Below are 21,257 nucleotides of genomic sequence, written 5' to 3' on the forward strand. Positions count from 1 at the left end.
ACTAGTATTTAATAACTACTTTGCAGGTGTATCTCTATGCTGGGTGGGTGAGGTACTGTGGTACAGCTGTGCTCACCGGCACCGGACGCGTTTCACATTGCTGCTCTTCCTCCCGAGTTGCCGTGGCGTCATCCAAGCAGCTGACTGCTTGTTACGCTTGTTCTTATTGGTCCGCTCTGTAATTGGCTGTCGGTCGCGCTGACGTCAGCGGCGCACGGAGCCTTATAAATAGCTTCAGCGCGTCTGACGCGTTGTCAGAAATTCACCGAAGCGCAGTCTTCATCCCATCACAGCGCGTTTGCGGACATGGGGAACCCCAGAGTTTTCTTTGACATCACCATTGATGGCGCCAGCGCCGGCAGGATCATAATGGAGGTGAGAGAAACTTCCCACTAACATCTGGACCTTCAGGTTATTTCAAAGGTGGCAAGTGGCTGTAAAGATGCTGCAGACGTGCTGCAGTGCGCCACATTCTCGTGTGCAGCTCTCAGGCTTCCACGTTGACTGAACTTTTATAGAAATATAATTGAATCTTTGTTTTACCGTTTTTAGAAAGGATTTCCAACTAGACACATAGGAAAGAGCAGACACATCCAAATGGCTCCGTTGTGATGGAAACGCCCAGCGGCCAGAGCTGCACAGTAGTTGGAGCAGATGAGACTGCAGTTAGAAGGGGCAGGTCAGGCTGGAAAATCACTGGAGATGCAGCTCGTCTCAGATGAGCAGTGTTGGACCTGATTGGTCCAGGACACACAAACATTACACTTTATTCAGTAATATAATGCCACGGTGTATTATATATGCTGTTCTACACATACATAACGTAAAGCAGGACATACAACCCACATAGGCTGTAGACCTGAAGCAATGTGTAGGTTTATCAGCTGAGATGCATTAACAAGTTTGTCTGTACTGACTTTGTGTGTTTGTTGTTAGTTTTCCTCCATATTGTTGAGTCCAAAAATGAGCAGTCTCCTCCAAACTTTTGTTGTTTTGGATCTCACACTTCTGTATTAATGTAGGAAATGAAGAATTGAAACAAACACAGCAATAAAAACTGGGAAACAGCGAAGTTGAATAAATGTAGAACTAAAATGTTTTTACAGTGTGGATCCAGCACCACAACGTTAAAAACGGCAGGTGGTGTCAGCGTTGTGGCTGACGGATGTGGAAATAAAGGTACAAAAAAGACAGAATAACGTGAAAATTGTATGTTTAAATGTTTTTGTGTACTCAGATTAATTTCTTCATTTCCCAAACCCCCTCTGGGCCTCCAGACCTCCCCGCTTGTGCTGTGTGTATTAAAGTGCTGTTGCATTTTCACTTATGTAAGTCTCTGTGTTTTGCAGCTCCGGGCTGATGTGGTCCCAAAAACGGCAGGTAGGCTGCAAATGAAGCCTGAACACTAGCTGACTGCAGGCAGCTGAAGCCACAGAGCTGCTGCTGCTCAGGCACAGATTCATGTTTGTCTGGGGAAACTATGCGTCCACATTAATCCGCAGCTGAGATTTTATTCTAAATATGGGTCGAGGCTGTGGGTGTCACATCAAAAGAGTCTGAATAGCCAGTCGCTGAGCCAAACGGTGACACACACAGCTATGTTACTAACTGCTGCCACTGCTCTGCAGAACAAGAACAACTCCTGATTTTGGTCATTTCCACGTTGACACACTGTAGATAAGTGGCTGACAGTAACGCAGTGAGGCTGCATTAGTCCCTGTGATTCTGTCCCACATAGCCATTGATGGTCATATGAGCTCATTTAGACAGTGGCTGCACAATCAAACCACCAAACAGCTGCATCTTCTAAAACTCTTGTCCAGACTTGAACTTTCCCTCATTTTCTTAAATTGTCTTAAGTTTTCCTTTATGTTTCATTGTGGACATGTTTAATCTCTTAGGTGATAAACTTTGGATCTTATTAAGCTCTAGGTAATATTTAATATTGTTTATGTTGTTTCTAGGTTTACATGTAAATAATATTACATATTACTGTGGAGACTTGTGAAACATGCACATACACATTATTTTATGTGCATGAGTGCATATTATGACATATGAAATACTTTCAAAATTACATGTGAAACACTTTGGCAGTGAAGTCCCACAGATGTGCAGATTCATATTTATGACTGTAGTTGCTTGCAGATGGTACAGAACATTTATCGGGCTTTTATTATATTAGAGGCATCTGTCACTTTGGAGCTAATCAGAAGTATTTTCCATTATTACACTGCAAATAATGAGCACTTTACCTGCCTGGTAAATTTAATTGAGCGGTTTCTTATTCAAAGTTGCTAATAAAACATACTGTTCCATTTTTACCTTGATGGAAAGAATAACAATAGAAAAATAGTCTTGTTTACTTTGCACATTTTTACATTTTGAAGACAGTTGACGTTGCACATAATTGTCTTGGTGAAATGTACTTTTAAAAAATTGGTTTGATTATAAGAAGAGGTGGTTGTAATGTTTTGGCCCAGTCATGCGTTTAAAATACAGCGGCTAAAACGTTGGAATAAAACTGACATCAGCTTGGTAAATATACGAAGGACAGCTGAGGTGGCAGTAAAATGACTAAAGCCTCCTTTGATTGAACAGGGCGAGACCCTCCACTACCTCTGACCCAAACCCCACCTGTGGATTTATTTTATTATGGCCCCTCACTACTGATCAACAGACAGCAGATAACACTGTTTCAGGTCTGTTGTGTGTGTGACTGCTTCCTGTCTAATCTGCTGAGCTTGCAAAGATTCTGAGAAAGTGGAAGGGAGAAAACCCCCAACCGGTGGAGACCACTGCTGGAAAGAAACAAATGTTTTATCAGAGGAATTTTTCCGTTTTTCTTTCGTATATTTGACGACGTGACTGTGTCTTTTTTTTTTTTTTTTTTTTTACAGAAAACTTCCGTGCTTTGTGCACCGGGGAGATGGGTTTCGGCTACAAGGGCTCCACGTTTCATCGTGTCATCCCTAAATTCATGTGCCAGGTACCAAAGGTTTAGGCGATGAATTACAGCTGTATATCACTTTATTTGTGCAGAAGTTTATGAGTAAACCTGAAGTTTTAAGAGTTAGTCCAACAACAGGACGGTCAGCTCCTTGCTGCTTTTGCCTGATGACAGTAAAGCTTGAGAGAAAAGTCCGTTTTTGCAGTAACTTTACTGGCATGATGCAGGATTGGTTGTTTATTTGTTGTCAGGGTGGAGATTTCACCAACCACAATGGAACTGGAGGCAAATCCATCTATGGAGAGAAGTTTCCTGACGAGAACTTCCAGCTGAAGCACATGGGCATGGGAACGCTGTCCATGGCGAATGCGGGGCCCAACACCAACGGCTCCCAGTTCTTCATCTGCACAGCTGCGACCGACTGGTGAGAATACACAGCTGCATGCAATGAAATCTCCTTCAAGCTAATAACAAAGAAAAACTATGCGTTGCACTCATGGATCATCTTTGACGGGCGTCCGACCCGACCGCCACCATCTGCCGCCTCCTTCCACAGTAAAATAACCACCGTATTCACTGGAAAGGTTCAGCTGAAGTTGCTGGGTCACACACTCTAGTTACTGAAGCCACAGGTTCACATATCTTTGCTACACAAATGTTTAAGATTTGATTTTCCACACTAAACAAATGAAGGGCTTTTTTTTGTCGGTTTCTTTTATCTAGTTCCTAGAACATTTGTGAAAATCTGACTGCACTTTAAGTCGATTTTATGCAGAAATAGGGAGGATTCTTAAGGGTTCACAAACATTCGAGCGCGACCTCTGGGCGAGCTTTCATTTTATGAATCCTCCATTCAGCATCCTTTGCATTGCTCTGTGAAACAAATGAAGCACGTCGCTCGAAGTTTCTTTCCATATTACAAACCAAGTCACCAACCACTGCAGCACGAGCTGGTTTTGTGATTTTCAGAAAGTTTAGTGTTTTACAGCAGACGAAGTTTCTATTTGAGCAGCACCTAAAACCCGAATGGTGCAGAATGTGGTCATTTTGCTTACAACACTTTCAGCCTGTTCCAGCATGTTGCCTCTGTCCTGCTAATGGCCTCCTCTCCTCCAGGCTCAATGGGAAGCATGTGGTGTTTGGCACCGTGGTGGATGGCATCGATGTCGTCAAGACTATAGAGAAGCAAGGCACTAAGAGCGGCACGCCCAGAGTCAAGGTGGCCATTGCCGACTGCGGGGAGCTGAAATAGTCTCTTCCCCGGTCGGGTGCATCGTTTCTCCTCAAGGTGGTGCGACTCTGCAGCAGAACAACAGCCAGTGAAGCCCCCTCTCCTCTGAAAACCTTTGTCTGCTGTCTTGTGTCATATTTTGTACTCTGCACTTTGTCCTCTGAGGACATTTGTTAACAAAATCCGATTAAAATGTAAATAAAGAAACTTCAATGCCAGAGTTTAAAGGAACATTTTTGCAGGGTTAGATAAATTCCATCTAAGTGCTTCACTTTCTCTTTTGGTGTTACTGTCGTTGACACGTGCTGCCACTAGAGGTCAACGTGCATCAACCGGAGAAAACAAAGTCGAGCTCCACTCAGTGGCTGTTGTGCAGCGTTCACTCTCATCATAAACCTGATTTATGCTGCACGTGTGTGATGCCAACACACAAAGAAATCATTCTGTGACAAATCCCAGTGTCTACATCACTGTGTGCTGCTGAAAACAATGGGATACATGTTGAAGGGCTCAAGGACAGCAGCCATTAAATGAGGGGAGGGGCCAGACACACCCAAAATCTGATTGGCCAGAATGAGAAGGTGGTAGGTACCTGCTGAAGAACTTTCAGGATGAGGAGAAACTAGCAAAGCTGAAGCTGAAATAAATCATGAATCCATGATTTTACCCCGATCAGACGTAACATTATGACCAACTGTACAATCTGATCAGAACAGCAGCTCTGCCGTGAATTCTAACGTTCTAATCAGTGGTGGAAAGTAACGAAGCACAAGTACTTAGTTACTTAAGTGGATTTAATTACAGCTACTTTGGACATTTACTCCATTTGTAATCATGTTGCTTTACACATCACAATCCCGTTATTGTACACATTCCATCATTTCCACAGGAAAAGTTTCCTCAAACCAGGTGCAGGCTGCTGGTCTCTCCATCCATGTGTTACTCGTTAGAGCGGATCCTGCGCCGCCTCGCTCTCCATCCTGGTGCCGTGCACACAGGAAGGTGGAGAGATGAAGCAGAGCTGTGGGCTGTTGGTGTCACTGTGCTTTGTTCAGGCTCCTCACCTTGTTCCCAGCTCTCGGCATGTTCTCAGTGTTTGACCACAGAGCCGTTAGTTAAACTGTTGATGCCACTACTCTATTTATTCAAAACTGAAATCATTTATGTTAATTATCATTGATTAGTTAATGAGCCCCCCAAAAAAAACACAAACCAGAACTGGTCAACAGAAAGAGATAAGAAATACGTACTCAAGTACTTTTACTTTTATTAATTAAAGTAAAATATTAATCATGGACTTTTTTACTTTAACTTAAGTAGTGTATTTGTATTTTGAGTACTTCATCCACCACTGGTTCTAATTGGAGTTTTTAGATTGAAACTGTTTCTTATTGAGTCTCATATAAAATTGATGAGGGAGCCAAAAACATTAGAGCCACCTTCTTATAATGCAGTGAATAAACTTTTATTGTGATGCACATTTAAGGTTGCATCATTTTTTGGTCACAGATTTTGTAGCAGGGAGACGGATTTGTTTAGGACAACTTGGGGTTAAAAGTTGTTGAGTTCCATACATTTCTGTAACTGGACACCAGCGAATCATACACAGTTTATTAAACCTCATGGTTTGGTTCCTGCTTTTCCCAAAGCTAAAGACGAACTCCCCTCACAGAAACCATGTGATGTGACAGTTTCCACAGTTCAAGAATGAACTTAACAGATCACTGCTGGTTAATCAGGGGGATTTATTAAAAAGTACAGAGTAACAGCTACGAGAGTTTTCTGCTCACGATAAACACGTCTACAAACCAAAGTCGACACACAGATTAAGGCATCAACGTCTCCTTCAAAGACAGTGATACAAAAACAAGTGGGAAAGAATTCAGGTGTGTGAGAAAACCACCAGGAACAGATGGACCACAGCGAAGAGGGACATCACGATGCTTTTCCTCCACATTCATTAAATCCAAACAAAAGCTCTGATGGGTTTCTGGATTCTGGATTCTGGATCAGGTCTCTGCGCTCAGGTCTGTAAAAGGCCTCCTCATGTCTCTCTGTGGTGGTTTGTTTGATTGTGGCTATTTTTGTCTCTTTGTAGTCAGTTTGGTCAAGATGTCTCCTTTTGGTCATTTGGCCTGTGTTCATAGTCACGTGTCTCATTTGTCCCTCTGTCTTTTTGTTATGTGGTCTGTGTTGGTCTCTGCAGTAGATTTGTGTCTGTTTATATCTCTCTGGAGTAATTCAATCATTTCCTCTTCTTGTGGCTCTTTCGTGTCTTATTGTGGACATTTAGTAACCGTCTGTGTTCATGTCTTCTCTCTGCGTCTGTTTTTAGTCTCTAACAGTCATTTTGTGTCTCATTGTGGCCATTTCACACCTCTGTGATAATTCTGCATCTCTGTTTGTTCACACTGTTTTTCTCTGTAGTTATTGTGGGTTTTTTCCTTCATGTGCATTGTAGTAAATAAGCTTCTATTCACTATTTACAACGTTGATTTGTGGTCAGTTTGGTCATTATGTGTCAACCTTGAGTGTCCCTCTGTGGTCCCCTTGCACATTTTAGTGTCTCTTTGTTATGTCCTTTTTCTGCTGTGTTTGTGTGTCTGTCGGACATTTTGTGTCCACATGACTGTGTCTCTCTGCAGATGCTTAGTGTTTTTTCTAGTTTTCTTGTCGTTACATGTTTTTTGTAGTTCTGTCATTTTTGTCACCTTGCACTTTGTTTCGTGTGGTGTTTCTTTACACTCGCTGACTTCCTGAGCAGAAATACTAACAGTGGCCCCCAGCAGAGGCTCTGATCCAGGGGCCCTTTGACCTGTTGACCTGTTCAGTAACTCATCTCTGTCTGTTGATCCCCAGATGGAAATCGTGAGATAAGTCCCTAAAAGTCAAAATAGTCATTTGCAGCTCTGCCTTATTTTCTGAGGCCACAATTCTAAACACACCAATTTGTTTTTGACATTTTGGGGTAATTGGGGGGACTGTCCACCCAAAGGGAGGTTAGCTCAGCGTAAACAGTGGCTCTCCTGCCTCTAGGTCTATGCAAAGCCCAGATCCAGATCTCATCTTTCTGTCTAAATCTCCGTGTACAATTCTATACACGCGGCGTTTTATGGACATTTTGCTGATGTGCGACGCGCAGCATTGTCCACCTCTTCTTGTGCCACCTGTGCTCCATAAGGATGGTGTTCAGACAGCACAGACAAAGACCACGAGTCACAAAGAAACACTTAATAGTCAGTAGTAACACACACAAAACAACACTTGAGAAGCTGCTTGACATTTCAGCATCACCACCACAAACGCTTTTGCCAGTGCAGCTCTGAACACTGTGACCCTCCTGTCATTCAGGCAGTTGGTAGCTGTTTGCAACGGCACATGTGTGGTATTGTCTCCCACTGCACATCTACTCTGAACACCTGTGCTGGCGTATTAGACTACAGAGCACTGGTCCGGACAGTAAACAGTCACTGGGAGATGTTTAAAAACCTCTGATGGGGTGATTTTAAGTTGCCCTGCACAGGTCTGTGGGGGGTTTTCACCCCCAACAAATAAATAGTTACAGCTGGAACAGTTTTCTATTAGCGAGCTGTTTTAAATCTGGTCCGGAGCAACGATCGGACCAGACGATTACAGCCAACATCCTTTAATTTGACCTGGGTTAAAACGTTACTCTCAGCCAGTGCGAATGGGCTTAACTCTGTCCTCTACCACACACAACGCTGATCATTTGAAACAATACACTGAACTTAATCAACACCAAACTGATAAGAACTGTGTACAGATAGTAACAATACTGACATACTATAATTGTCAGGCTACATCCTATAACTGTGCTGGTTTAGACGTGGACTACAACCAGAGTGTGAGTTGTTCAGGGCACTTCATGATGCTGAATGTAAAGAAGTCGAGGGAAGACCTGCAAAGACTGAATCTGAAGGGAAGAATCGCTGAGCAAGAGTCTTCTTTCTGAGGGCTGGGGGGGGGGTCAAAGGACCTTGGCCCTAAAAACTGGTGCCCATATGAAGACTGAAGCGGGTTTTGTTTGCTGTAATCATTCCTCCTGTTCATGCAGATCCCAGTTGGATACTTTCCGGAAGCTTTCTAACGCGTTTCCAAAGCTACAATAAGGCTTCAGCAAAGTCTTTGTAGTACAAAACCTCCTCTTTGTGTTTCGCTGTTTAGTTGTAGTAAAAATAGAAAGAAATTCTTTGCTACAAATGCTGCAATTTAGCAGAATATACATTTAATGGGACTAAGTGCTGAGTTAAAACCTAATGTTGTCCACAGATGGAGGACTGTGGATCATTTGCATATAAAGCGTCTTCTGGAGTAGAAGTGTCGACAGGAGGAACGATTCCAGCTTCAGTCTTCATACGAGCAGCTGACCTTCAACCCCCATGCTGACAACCAAACACAGTAGAGCTCATATCTCCTCGAAGCCTGCACCATGTCAGTCCATCGCTTTCTGTGCAGATGATCCAGGATGACTGATAGGAATCGTAAGTTGGATAAAGTATTTAAACATTTGGTCCTTTTCTGTTTTATAACATTGGAAATTGATCATCTTTGGACTGTTAGTCGACGATAACATACGACTAGTCCTCAACAGATGATGAGAGTTCACACTAAGTAGATTTTAGTGGAGGAGGCAGTGATGATACTGTTTCTTTCATTAGAGTAAGAGAAAAAAAAACATTTTACCTGCTTTCAACGAGTCGTGTTAAGACCGACGTCGTGATACTGGTGCAGTGATCTGAGACGTATTGTACGTCGGACGAGTTGTAGAAAGCCCTGCACTGGAGATCAGACTGTAAATGTCTTTTGTTGCATTTGCAGTCACTGGTTTTGTTAAAAGCTCGGCTGCAGCTGCATTAGAAGCCAATCTACGGCTCAGAGGAATGATCTGAAGTTTGGTTATGAAGTAGGAGGAGTGGACTTTTATACTGGAACATTTTTCTGCTCATTACGTTTGTGATCTGTGCAGCTTTAGGCTTTATGTTTACGACCTCATTCACCTGCTTTGGACTAAACGCACGTAATAAAAGTGAACGAGATAATCTCAGTCAAACACTCCTGCCTCCCAACGTGGTCCTGTTATGTCCCTCAGTGTAACCTGCTACCTCACGTGCGTGTTGGAGGTTGGGGGGGGTGGGGGTTCAGCTCTGTGGCGACGTCTTGCGGCTCTCTCTCAGGATGCCGTCCAGGCCGTTGAGCTGCCGGAGGAAGCCCCGGTTGGGGGTGACGCCTCGGTGGTCTTTGACAGTTTTGATGGCCTCCACCAGCGTCAGGTTTTGTCTGATCATCAGGTAGGCCAGCACCAGAGTGGCCGAGCGGCTCACGCCCACGGTGCAGTGCACCAGCACCTTCCCTACACACACACAGATATTACAGTATGTACATTTATGTTTAAATCTAAAAAAATACTAATAAAAAACAGGGAGGCCCAAAGGTGACGATAGAAAATAATATTAATTTAGGAATAATTGATTTAAAGAGGCAATAAATAAATGTACGAAACATTTAATGTACAAATTCTTTATATATTTTTTCCTATTAGGTTTGTCCTGATGCAACTTTTTCTGGTACAAGTACTTACAATTTAGTACTCGCCAATAGTGAGCACTGATAAAAGTACTCAACGGTTCCACTTCTAGTAAGAGTTAGGGGACAGTTGAAATCCTCGTCAATACATTGCGGTTTAACAAATCCAGCAAGAATTGAAATTCTCACGTGTTCTTCTGCCAAAACAAATAGGTGGCTGGTGTTTAATAAACGGAGCAACTTTCGCTGAGAAGGACATAAAGAAAAAAAAAAAGACAAACAAAGCACAGATTTAGGGCGAAATCCAACATTGACTGTCCACACAGGAATATGAAGATTAAATAACTTTGGAAAACAAAGAGAACTTCAGGTAACATTCTAGTTACTGCGCAGAACCCTGCTTGTTGTAGGTGACAGTCGCAAATATCATTTTTGTTTTTATGTTCTTGTGAGTTAGTAACTGGATCTTAAAACTTTAGCTCAGCAGAGTTTGTGTTCAGCTTTGCTTTTGTCCTCATCCATTATCTTCAACCAGCATGTGAAGGTTAACAAGGCATCAGGCGCAATATTGAAGAGGTTTTAAGAGTGTAAGAGTAAGAGTACTAGTACACAGTGGCAGATCTATCTATATCTATATAGATATATATAATTTAAAATTATGCACAAAATGTCAATATAAATTTAAATATAAAGAAAACAAATATTGGGAACAGAAATAAATATTAAATCTGTATAAATATGTATTTAGGATTGTTTTAATGATTAATAAGTGTATTATTATAGTAAGTTGTGGTTTGTCTTACATATTTTTGATTTTAACACGTTGGATGTTTTGGTGACTGATTTGCTTTGTTAGTTTTCTTTCTTATTTAATGTGTTTTATCAGGATTTTTACTGTCAAACTCATTTAGCTGTAACTTTGACCACTTATGGGGAAGAGAATAAATAAATAAATGTAGAGATAAATAAAGCTAAATAACTTTAATTTTGAGAGGCTATGATCTCGTTATTTCGAGGTCATGGCACAAAAAGGACAATAGTGTCCACGGCCGTTCTCGGCTTCCGTAGCTAAGAAACTGTAAAACACAAGAAATGAACAAACAAAATCAGCCAATTTTAATAAGCTGACAATAACATTTGGAGTCATAACCTCAGAAAACGTCTTTTTCCGAGCCTCTGAAGGACAGATGACCATTCACAGACTGACCTCCACTTGTGAGGGCTTTGTGTATGAACTCGGCAGCAGGGTAGAAGTTGACGCTCATGTCGAAGGTCGGGGAGTCGTGAGCCTCGATGCCGTGATAGGTGATGTTCATTCCGGCGTAATACTCGGCCCCGCCGCGCCACTTGCTCTGAGCACAGTTGAGGATGTGTGTGATGCCGAGTCTGGCCAGCTCACGACGATCTGATGCAATGTCTCTGCAGACAGAGAAGTGGTTTACAGCTCAGGACATCAGGACAATTCCGACTCAGGGAGCCTGCGTCCCTCAGCCCTGTGTCATCTCACAGACTAATTAAGAAAGGTGTGATTGTATACAGGTGTGTGCACGTGCTCCAAAAAGTATTCGGATCCCTTCATCGAACGTGTGTTTACAAATGTATTAAAAGTCCCAAACTGAAACCTCTGGTTTTCAAAAGTATTCACACCCTGAATTCATAACTCTGTGGAAGATCTTTTGTCACTCAGTGTATTTTCCACCTAACCGTGTTTTTCTGCAGGGACCGTCAGTCCCTCGTGTTTGTCAGACGTGTCTCTTAAGTGTCATTTTGTCTCATCAGACCAGAATCTGTCCCTCATCAGGACATTGATAACACATAACGCTCCGCATGCTCTGAACTGCTATAACTTTGTACAGTGAAGTAAACCAACCACCAACCACCAAGTGTGAAAACTGAATTATGGTGATTCAGAGCAAAAAGCTTCATCTACTGTTCTGTGATAAGACACATGTCCCAATGTGTCAACACAGCTCTTTGGGACAGGAAGCTGAACCAGGTAGCAGACTGACAGACACTAATTGTGATTGTTGGCTTCAGTGTCTGTGTGGAGATAATTTGGAGAATGACTGAAGTGGTATGTGCTGCCACAACTAGAAGGTTGTGGGTTCAAATCCCTGGCTGCAGTTTTTCTGTGTGGACTTTGTGTTTTCTTCCTGTGTTTCCTCCCACAGACCACAGACATGTATGTTGGTTTGATTGGTGACTAACTATCCTGTGGATGTGAGTGTGAATGGTTGTCTGTCTGTCTGTCTGTGCGTGTCTCTCTATGGCCCTGCGATAGACTGGCGACCTGTCCAGAGTGGACACCACTCTCGCCCGTAAGACAGCTGGGATACTGGCCAGGGGTTCCAGACCCCCCACGACCCTGGGCAGGATGAGCAGGACTGCTTTTATTTTTGGCCTTAAATCATCTTGTGCGTGTTTTTCTCTTCTCTTTAATCTCATATTTTTATTACTTGGCTGGAGCCAGAAACACCAACGCGTTTTATACCAAATAAGCACAAACTCCCCAGCGTGTATTAACTGTAACAGTTGTGGACATGTCCCCCAAAAAGGACAAACGATGAGCAGTAAATCCATGTGAACTCACTGGTCTCCGATGTAGAGTCGCGGCCACACTTCGTCCGCGTGGTTACACGCGGTTTTTCCCGTGTACAGGAGCCTCTCCAGCTCCGAGACGCTCAGGTTGGCGGAGACCCGATCCGAGTCTTTGCGGCTCGGAGACCTGGAGCTGCTGCGGGACCGGGAGAACCGGGACATGAACGCCATCTGGACCAAACACACAGATAGATGATAAGACATATGAAAGCAATAAAAAAAATAAAGACACTGATAAAGAGGCGAATTCTTGCGGATAAAACTTTCGATTAGCCAGCAAATACCTGTAGCTTTATTTTGGTGAGCGACTGAAAATGATCTGAAAAGCAGAGGCGGTGTTTTGCTCCACATGTCTCAGTGATGCTGCTCCGCGGCCATGTTGACTCCTTTCCTTGCTGTGGGAGGATGGAGAGGATGCTGCGGACCCGCTTCACCTGCAGCTGCGCCTCAACAAGTCCCCACGAAGACGCACACGAGTCTGCGAACACGGCTCCTCTGTTACAGCCACATGTCGGGGACCAAACCCGACGGAGACAGAGCGTCTCCAGTCCAGCTGCTGCTGAAGTGATGGCGGAGAGTTTTATGTGTGATAGCTGAAGATGGTGAAGATGACGCTCATGGCTCAGTCAGTGCTGCAGCTTGTTTCCACCTCACGGTTCAATCAGGGAATTACAAGTCGAGTCCTGCATTTAATGCGTTATTTTCCCTTTGTCTCTGATTTTTAACCTTCAAATGTTTCTTTGCACTTTACAGCACAAAGGTTAAATGACTTCGGTTCTTGTTAATTAAGAGCAAAATAAGGAGATAATCCCGTTTCCAGCAATCACGGTAAAGAAAACCAAGTCATTTTTCTCACTGACCCTTTAGTAGAAATTAATAAAATAAATGTTGGTGGAAACAAACAACATAGGAGAAATTGGCTTTTGGCGACACCTTCTGTATGAAGCGGAAATCTGGACCAAACTTATTCATGTCAACAGAATCAAATTCAATGTTCTTTAAACCAACAACTGAGATTAACGCCATGAGAAATTACGTTTACTGAAGCATTTACAGTGTGTAATTAGTAGCATGTAGTTTATTTCAACTTGAAAAAAGAATTTGAAGAAGTGGAGCTGATTTCCATCCATGTTATGTACCGAGAGATGATTCATCCAGAAAATAAATAAGCTTTTTATAGTAAATTAGATTTAAAATAAAAAAAATTGCATCTGCAAAGTTACTTAAAGCTGCAGATACTGAAGGAAACAGTACAACACGTCCTTCTGGAATATGGTGGATTGAAACTAATCCTAGAGTTCAACTACCTCAAAACTTTACTTGCACTAGTTAGATAGCAGCTCTGTACAGAAGTGCACAGCTACAACAAACACATTCAGAGCAGAAATGTTCACCTTGAGCACTTTATTGGTTCCAGGAGAAACGTGGGCCGTGTAAAATTATACAGTACATGTATCAATGTAAACTGCTGCTGAATGGAAATGTTTAAGAAACAGTTGTGTCCCGAACCACATCTGATCCCTCTGTGAATGTAACAAGTAATGACTGATGAGGTTAGAAGGTTGATTAAGTGCTGACAGACTGAGACAAAGACCAATCAGACAAAAGCCTATAAATTAAGACCAGGACATGGAGACAAATGTTCCTGGAGATTCTGTCTGATTGTTCTTCTCCTCATTCTGAAGGAATATTCTAATGAGAAGCTAACAATGTGCACACACAGTGTGAGCCACGTTTATAATAACAGAGAGAAGTTAGTGGGGGAGCTCATGGGGAACCAGTTTGTAGTGGGCACCACAGGACGGGCAGCGCTGGGCCTCGCCCTCATGGAGCCAGAACCAAACCACACCGGTGTTGTCCTCTTCACCTGCACAGAGGGAAGAAGAAGCAGGTGAGTGACACAAATGCACGGAGACATACGGCTGTAAATCACAATTTACAATGCTGGTTTAAGGAAACCAGAAACCACATCAGGAGACATCCTGATGGAGCCAAGACAGATACAAGTGGACAGGAGTTGTACAACAGGTTTACATTTGGATGGATTTCCTTTGACAACCAGACAGTTCTGCAGCTCGGTGTGTGCATCACTAAAGTTACTGACAGCTTGACATAGAAAGGAAAGTGCACACTGTTCGTCACGTGGTGCCAGTTAAAACAATGATGAGCTCTGAGCTTAGACACAGAGACTTAGTTCTGTTGTGACAGCATTTGTCCACTGTAGTTTAAGAACATGACTTACAGACACATCCAACAATCCTCTTGTTTGTGATAGAGGGAACAATGTGGGGGTCAGCCTTGGAACCAGCATATTCCTTTGGCTTCAACATGTTGTAGGGGTCCTGAAGAAGAGGGCAGAGTTAGGTCAGGTTTAACGATTCTCTGTGAACAGTACAGAAATGAAGCATCACTTAAAGTTGAAAGTCCTTGTGAGTGACAGCCCCAGTATTTTGATGTAAAGTATCAGTTTAACTAAAGCTGTCAATTATCAGCCTAAACACCAGTCTCACCAGAATCAATTATTGTAATTAATAAAACTTTGCCCTTTCAAGATCCAGATACAAAATACTGACACCAGTCCAACTGGTGACCTAACATTTTGAGATTCTACCTGGAAGTCGCTCATCATTGCTCTTTGTCCTCTCCCCAGCCACTCAAGGCCAACATCTCCCCACCCTGATCTGGTGGAGGCTTCTACAGTTAAGGGGAGTTTTTCCCTCTCCATTGTCACCTGGTGCTTGTTCAAGGGGGATTTTTTATATTTCAATTCTGTAAGGTCTCAACCTCACTTTGTAACACGTCTTGAAATAAGTTTTACACCTAATATCTGAGGTAACTGCAGTTCATTTTCCAGTTGTCACAAATAACCAGCTTTCGACATGCTGCATCTACTCAAAGACTAACTTACATGTCCTGGCTGCAGAATTTGATACTCTGATCGATAGAATGAGTCCACAGTTTTTCTTTTGATGACCAGTGTTTTTCTTAGTAAAAATTCCAAACTTGTGTTGGGAAATATCCCAACTACTTAAGTATTGAAACAAAAAGACACCACCCTTAACTAGAAACCAGGTAATGCTTATTTAAAATGCATTGTCACACCTTTCCCTCTTTCATGGCCTTCATGATTATCTTCTCCAGTCCTGTGGCCTGCTCTTCATCAGTGGGAATCCCTAAAAACATGACACAGAAAATTAAGACAAGCTACAAGTAAAAGGTCAAAACAAGGAGCTTTTCTTCAACACGCAACAGTGTCGTTGACCCTAAACGTCACTTACCTTCAGAAGCAAGGAGTGGGAACAAAATTTGAGAAACTATTTTGGTGAAAACTGAACATTTCTAAACTAGGTCTTTAGGACCCCCTGCTCTTCTTGTAGTTTTCCAACTGTCCCTGCACTGCCCACAGCTGATCAGCTGGATCAGGTGTGTTTTTGCCAATAAGTATCCAGAAGATACCAGTTCACTCTGACATTCCTCACTGCGCCATTATCTAAACCGGCATCTTCCAGCTTCTGATTGACTCAACCCACCTGATACAGGTAATAAACAGTGGGTAGTGCAGGGGGCCGCAATTAAATTGAAGGCTCATTTGAAAGGCTACATTTAATTTTTGAGTAGAGTCAAGTTTCTTTTTAACATTTTTATTAGACCAGCTTTAGCCCAAACAGACTGAAATTCGACTTATCAAAGCTTGTTAGGATTATTCCAGACAAGTCAAAGTCTCTTATAGCCACACAGTTGCGAAACGTTTAATCGGTTTGTGAAAATACAATTTTACACCTTCTAAACTAATTGTGTCGTGCTAGCAGCTCGATAGCTAATACGGCTCAAAAACGGAACAGATAATTTTCTAAGGGTTAAACAAAATTTAGGATCCGTCCCTTTAAGCTTAACAACTGAAACGCTACATGCTGTAGACAATATAAGTTGATCTTTGAGAATTCTGTCCAGTTTCAGGCTGCTCTGTGCGTAGGAGAACCCCAAATAAAACGGAACACACGGGTTTCTAGTTACTTAGGACTTGTAGCTGAAAGTGTTAACTATAGCGTTTGACCTCTCGCTGCTAGCAAACGGGACATGTACAACAGTGCTAACGCTGCTAATGCTAACCGGCTTGTTAGCGTGTAGAGGTCTTCCGCGGCCGAATTCCCTCTTTGACGACCACCTTACCGGGATTTTCGAGTTTTACTGTCAGTGTTAGCTTTGTCCTCACCTCCAGCAGCCATGCCGCGGGTCACAGCAGGGACCGGGGCAGCCCGGCAGGTAGCCGCAGCTCTAACAGCCGTGCGGAGCAGTAACCTTGCAGCCATCTTTTTTCCGCTGTCAGCAAAATGTAGACGCCCTGTGACGACGTCACAAACTTATAGAAGTGTCGCACGATTTGAGCGTTTTACATACGTCTGATGAATTGACAACAAATTTAATATCGATTCAATCGGCACTAACACAGTTGATCAAAAATACCGTATTATATTATGAAGTTAGTAGGACACTGCGAAAGTCAATTATCAAGGAGTTGAAACTGAAAGACAGTAAATGCAATAACAAATATATATTCACCGCCTTTAAATCCATATTATTTCATGAACACAACAAAGGTGTGTATACGCTAGTCCATAATGCAGACAATAGCTATAATGGGATAGTACATGCTAAATTCAGTAAATGGCCTATTTACCCAAAGATCAAAGAATGTCACTTTAAAATAATCCCGAACATCCACCCTGTCGCAGAAGTTTTTAAGAAAAATTTTGAAGTAGACCCATGTGCGTTTTGTAATGCAGGTGATAAAACCCCGTGAGGCTGCTAGATTTTGGTTTAATATAAAGAATTGGTTATCAATTAAGATATTTGATATTCCTCCTTTTGATATCTGTAACACGTTGTTTTATATGGACAATTTGAGTACATCTGTAGTGCTCTTATCGTTGTTACTGCCTTTTATTCTGCTATATACCCCAGTTCTTTCTTTTGTTTTTGTTTTTTTTATATTCATATTCTTGTATTCTGTATTTCTACCTCTACGAGTGGTTGTAATTTTGGAAAATTCTATAAAGTAAATAAAAACAAAAACTTCCCACCCAGATAACAGCAGTGTTGATAACTCAGTAAGGAAAGAAAAAAAAAAACAATTTGCATTCAAACATTTGTGTAGGGGAATAGAAAAAGTCTGAAATGGTTCCTATTTTGCTGTTAAACAAGTAAACTGAGGTTTTCTTGCTGAGCATTTCCTTTTATTAATAAAATATCACATCAGTAAAGTAAGACTGGGGAATGACAACAGTGTCTATAGGAAAATGCCAAACTATAGGAATATGTTTTTGCAAATTCATACATAATGAAACTAAGTTTATGTATAAAACCTCAAATCATGGGAGTTGTATGATAGAAGCATGTTCTGCGCTGATACTCTACAATTGGTTATAAAACACCTAACAAAAGAAGTAATGGTGAAAAAAATTGAAGAAACTGGGTTTTCTTTTAATTTTTAACATTTTGAAATGTTTTCATATTAATATTTTATTTTTCATGTTTATTAACCACTCTGAAATCTTCACATGCAACTAACACACAAGTGATGTGCTATCAGCCCCTTTTCAGTTTGGCTGCTGCCACAGACTCACACATGTCCAGAGTTCAAATATTTTATTGGCTCATTAAAAGCAGTAACATGGTCCAAGTGTAAAATAGTACAGTACATATGGATGTGAACTGCTGCTGAATGGAAATGTTTGGAAGAAATTGTGTCACCAACAACATTGATCCCTCTGTAAAGGTAACATGTAACTGATGAGGTTAGAAGGTTGATCAAGAATAGACACAGAACAACACAAAGATCAATCAAACACCCATAATTGAACATCAGGACATAGAGTTGGTTAAAAAAGTTTGTACCCACTTATTTTGATACACAAAAAACAGTAAAAGTGAAACATAATATTTAATGCACAGTCAGTACAAATGGTCCTTCTTCAGAATTTGTAGTACATTGTGAATTAACTTTTCATTCCTTGACTATTTTCTGATTACGAAGGAACATTTGTACTAACTGTGCATTAATTTTATGATGAAAAAAATTATCTTTTTTGACATTTCAAAATAAGGGATGCAAACTTTTACACCCAACTGTAGAGACAGAAATGTTCCTGAATATTCCCGTTTGATTGTTCTTCACCTCATTCTGAAGAAATATTTTATTGAGAAGCTAAAACTGTGCAGACACACAGCAGAATGACACATGTTAATATTAACAGAGGTTAGTGGGGGAGCTCATGGGGAACCAGTTTGTAGTGGGCACCACAGGACGGGCAGCGCTGGGCCTCGCCCTCATGGAGCCAGAACCAAATCACACCTGTGTTGTCCTCTTCACCTGCACAGAGGGAATATTCAGTCAGCTACTATGAGTGGATGTACAGAAGCCCAAACATTACACAGAGGAATAAATGACAAACTAATTCGTAAGAATAAATTAAATAATAAGCTTTCGTAAAATGTGGTAAATTATGTGATGTTAGCTAGCGTCTGTCAATCTGATCTTAATCATAGACTGTCTCATTTCGGTTTGGCCTTTGCGGTCTACAGTCTACAGAGGCAACATGCCCATAAGCGACCATGTCCTTTGAGAGCTTCCACCCCTGAAGTGAGACAGATTAATGTCTATGAAGTTGCTCTGAGCTAAGGTGGGAAGCTAAAGCCCTTATCTGGCGAAAGTGAGTGTTAGTTCCATGTGAATTGATGCTTAAATTATAACTTTATATTAACTTTATATTTATTGCTATTTTTATAGTTTCAGCTTTTTCTCAAGCTTGTACTGAATGCAGTCCAAACAAAGGTCATTAAAAACACACGCAAACACACCAATATTGATATTGTGACAAATTAATTGAATAGATCCTTGCAACAGGTATTTAGGTGTGTAACTTTTCCCCAAAAGAAAATAAATGTTGAAAAGCTTATGAAGAAACTAGGACGGAGTCTATTTGAGTTAGTGAAATCTAATAGGCCAAAGTTACGGTCTACTGAAGATAAATGCACTATACGTTAAACCAACAGGAATAAGTGATAAATAAAGTTTACGAACTCATAAAAGTAACTTACAGACACATCCCACAATCCTCTTGGTTGTGATGGAGGGAACGAGGTGGGGGTCAGCCTTGGAACCAGCATATTCCTTTGGCTTCAACATGTTGTAGGGGTCCTGAAGGAGGGGAAAACCATTCATACACCCCTTTTTAGATACGGTCTGTGTGTCATTTGAAAGGTAATTACAGTGGCACCAAGAGCTCAGTGCTTTCCCACAGTTCCTAAATATCAGTAAAGATATTTAAGTTATCTTTATAAAATACATTCGCATTCCTTTCTTCTTTTGTAGAAAATTAGATTTTTCTGATTTCTGCAAAGCGATTTAACCACTCTGAACAGAGTTTGGTCCTACGTCAAAACAGAAATCACTCACTGTGGTTTTAACAGCCTTGGATAATAAATTCATACCTTTCCCTCCTTCATGGCCTTCAGGATGATCTTCTCCAGTCCTGTGGCCTGCTCTTCGTCAGTAGGAATCCCTGAAAACATTAACGTTACAGCTAATGAAAATGGAAGCTCCAACTTATCAACTCAGCTTTCTGACATTTCTAATATCTACGTGTTGTTTATTTCATTTACATAATATAGGCAACAGGGACTGTGGTGGAAAATAGGAGCAATTAAACAAAAATATGAATATGATGTAACCTGGTTTAGGATAGTCAATAGTTAAAATAAATTGTGTTAAACTGAAGGAGGGTTTTGCCTCCGTGTCCCACAAGTGTTGATTTAGATGATATACGACTTTTTAAATGACCGCATTTTTAAAGTATGTTTGGTCTGATCACTGTGTTGACGTTATCTCATTATTAGCCGTATCTGTTCTTGCCACCAACAAATCCTCATTTAAACAATATCTGACCCGTAGTCCAGACGTTAAATCACGGTGTCGGTTTCGTCCTCACCTCCGGCAGCCATGCTGCGGCTTAGAGCAGGGACCGGGGCAGCCCGGCAGGAAGCAGCGGCTCGAAAAGACGAGCGAAGTAGTAACCTTGCAGCCATCTCTCCTGTCTCTCTGGTCGCAGGGCTATGACGTAATTAGCTGCCCGCTCCGTCACCTCGTTTTTACGTAAACGATTTTTCAGTACAGTCATCTTAAGTAAGAGAATATGATTTACGGTAACATGACTGCGTATTGTGTACAGATAGCAAGAATGTTTATACATTTATTTGAAATGATATGATACAATTAAGTAAATATCACACTCTTGCATAGAAGTTTACATGAAATACAATTTTAGGAAGTTTATGCAGTTTTTTAGTTAAAATTCATTTTAAAAGCTTTAAAACTGAATGAGGTTAAAAAGTATAAGCTGTGTAAAAAAATATTTTACCAGCAGAGTTACGCTGGTAACAAGAAATTCAATTTTGTTCTGCATATTCTACATTCCAAATGTACTGTTGTTATATTGAAAAGGAACGTTTGTCTTTTGGGTTCAGCCATGAGAATCCACAGCTTTAACCATGCAGCCATGAAGAAAGTATAAATATTATAGTTTATATGAAACTTACGAAAGAGGTACTTTCCTGTGATGCACCTCTAATGACTTTATTATTACATATTTTGTGATTAAGGCTGTAATTAAGGCTTTTCATAATGGGACCAGGGGTAAAAATGGCATCAATCCTTTTCTCAAATTAAATAAAGCAGTCACAAAGTACAAAAGGTCAGCGTTGAATTTCTATTCTTTTTGTTATACCCATAAATATTTGTTAAAAATGACAAAGTAACGGTTGTATTTGTATTGTTATTGATTAAGACATTTAGATTTTGTCTCCCCAGAGGTTTAGTTATAAATTGTTATAAATATTGTTATAAAAGTATTTGCTATAAATATATGTTATAAATTA

The 21,257-nt window shown here is 41.2% G+C and overlaps 4 protein-coding genes across 6 annotated transcripts; 1 reads left to right on the top strand and 3 right to left on the bottom strand.

Annotated features, from left to right (window-relative positions):
• Positions 1–169: 169 nt before the first annotated feature.
• ppiab (peptidylprolyl isomerase Ab (cyclophilin A)) lies at positions 170–4,401 on the top strand. 3 transcript variants are annotated; one of them, XM_067485110.1, is made up of 5 exons: positions 170–375; positions 1,350–1,380; positions 2,901–2,989; positions 3,202–3,374; positions 4,067–4,401. In XM_067485110.1, exons 1-5 carry the CDS (start codon positions 307–309, stop codon positions 4,200–4,202), a joined length of 498 nt encoding a protein of 165 aa, XP_067341211.1. In that variant the 5' UTR covers positions 170–306; the 3' UTR covers positions 4,203–4,401. The 3 variants fall into 3 exon arrangements, with proteins under 3 accessions (XP_067341211.1, XP_067341213.1, XP_067341212.1); XM_067485111.1 differs by lacking the exon at positions 170–375 and adding an exon at positions 439–1,179; XM_067485112.1 differs by lacking the exon at positions 1,350–1,380 and having other exon boundaries at positions 242–375.
• Positions 4,402–5,906: 1,505 nt separating this feature from the next.
• Positions 5,907–13,573, bottom strand: LOC137104193 (dual specificity protein phosphatase 26-like). The gene is made up of 4 exons (XM_067485109.1): positions 12,608–13,573; positions 12,316–12,494; positions 10,933–11,144; positions 5,907–9,552 (listed from the first exon to the last, which is right to left on the bottom strand). The coding sequence occupies exons 2-4, from the start codon at positions 12,492–12,494 to the stop codon at positions 9,341–9,343; spliced, it is 603 nt and encodes a 200-aa protein (XP_067341210.1). The 5' UTR covers positions 12,608–13,573; the 3' UTR covers positions 5,907–9,340.
• Positions 13,574–13,712: 139 nt separating this feature from the next.
• LOC137104195 (cytochrome c oxidase subunit 5B, mitochondrial-like) lies at positions 13,713–16,694 on the bottom strand. Its single transcript, XM_067485113.1, has 4 exons — positions 16,537–16,694; positions 15,426–15,496; positions 14,566–14,665; positions 13,713–14,190 (listed from the first exon to the last, which is right to left on the bottom strand). Exons 1-4 carry the CDS (start codon positions 16,631–16,633, stop codon positions 14,078–14,080), a joined length of 381 nt encoding a protein of 126 aa, XP_067341214.1. The 5' UTR covers positions 16,634–16,694; the 3' UTR covers positions 13,713–14,077.
• A 1,260-nt stretch (positions 16,695–17,954) lies between these two features.
• On the bottom strand, positions 17,955–20,469 carry LOC137104196 (cytochrome c oxidase subunit 5B, mitochondrial-like). Its single transcript, XM_067485114.1, has 4 exons — positions 20,312–20,469; positions 19,815–19,885; positions 19,422–19,521; positions 17,955–18,693 (listed from the first exon to the last, which is right to left on the bottom strand). The coding sequence occupies exons 1-4, from the start codon at positions 20,406–20,408 to the stop codon at positions 18,581–18,583; spliced, it is 381 nt and encodes a 126-aa protein (XP_067341215.1). The 5' UTR covers positions 20,409–20,469; the 3' UTR covers positions 17,955–18,580.
• Between the last annotated feature and the right edge of the window lie 788 nt (positions 20,470–21,257).

This window comes from Channa argus, chromosome 18 (genome assembly GCF_033026475.1).
Source record: "Channa argus isolate prfri chromosome 18, Channa argus male v1.0, whole genome shotgun sequence".
Classification (NCBI taxonomy): domain Eukaryota; kingdom Metazoa; phylum Chordata; class Actinopteri; order Anabantiformes; family Channidae; genus Channa; species Channa argus.

Bases quoted from the DNA above. Each gene is read 5' to 3' on its own strand.
- ppiab (XM_067485110.1), top strand. From the start codon at position 307: ATGGGGAACCCCAGAGTTTTCTTTGACATCACCATTGATGGCGCCAGC. The intron at 2,990-3,201 runs GTACCAAAGGTT...ATTTGTTGTCAG, and splicing joins TCCCTAAATTCATGTGCCAG to GGTGGAGATTTCACCAACCA. The intron at 3,375-4,066 runs GTGAGAATACAC...CCTCTCCTCCAG, and splicing joins TGCACAGCTGCGACCGACTG to GCTCAATGGGAAGCATGTGG.
- LOC137104193 (XM_067485109.1), bottom strand. From the start codon at position 12,494: ATGGCGTTCATGTCCCGGTTCTCCCGGTCCCGCAGCAGCTCCAGGTCT. The intron at 11,145-12,315 runs GTGAGTTCACAT...CTCTGTCTGCAG, and splicing joins CGACTCTACATCGGAGACCA to AGACATTGCATCAGATCGTC. The intron at 9,553-10,932 runs GTCAGTCTGTGA...GTGTGTGTGTAG, and splicing joins CAAAGCCCTCACAAGTGGAG to GGAAGGTGCTGGTGCACTGC.
- LOC137104195 (XM_067485113.1), bottom strand. From the start codon at position 16,633: ATGGCTGCAAGGTTACTGCTCCGCACGGCTGTTAGAGCTGCGGCTACC. The intron at 14,666-15,425 runs GTGTGACAATGC...CCTCTTCTTCAG, and splicing joins AGGCCATGAAAGAGGGAAAG to GACCCCTACAACATGTTGAA. The intron at 14,191-14,565 runs GTAAGTCATGTT...CCCTCTGTGCAG, and splicing joins GAGGATTGTTGGATGTGTCT to GTGAAGAGGACAACACCGGT.
- LOC137104196 (XM_067485114.1), bottom strand. From the start codon at position 20,408: ATGGCTGCAAGGTTACTACTTCGCTCGTCTTTTCGAGCCGCTGCTTCC. The intron at 19,886-20,311 runs GTGAGGACGAAA...TAATGTTTTCAG, and splicing joins CCGCAGCATGGCTGCCGGAG to GGATTCCTACTGACGAAGAG. The intron at 18,694-19,421 runs GTAAGTTACTTT...CCCTCTGTGCAG, and splicing joins GAGGATTGTGGGATGTGTCT to GTGAAGAGGACAACACAGGT.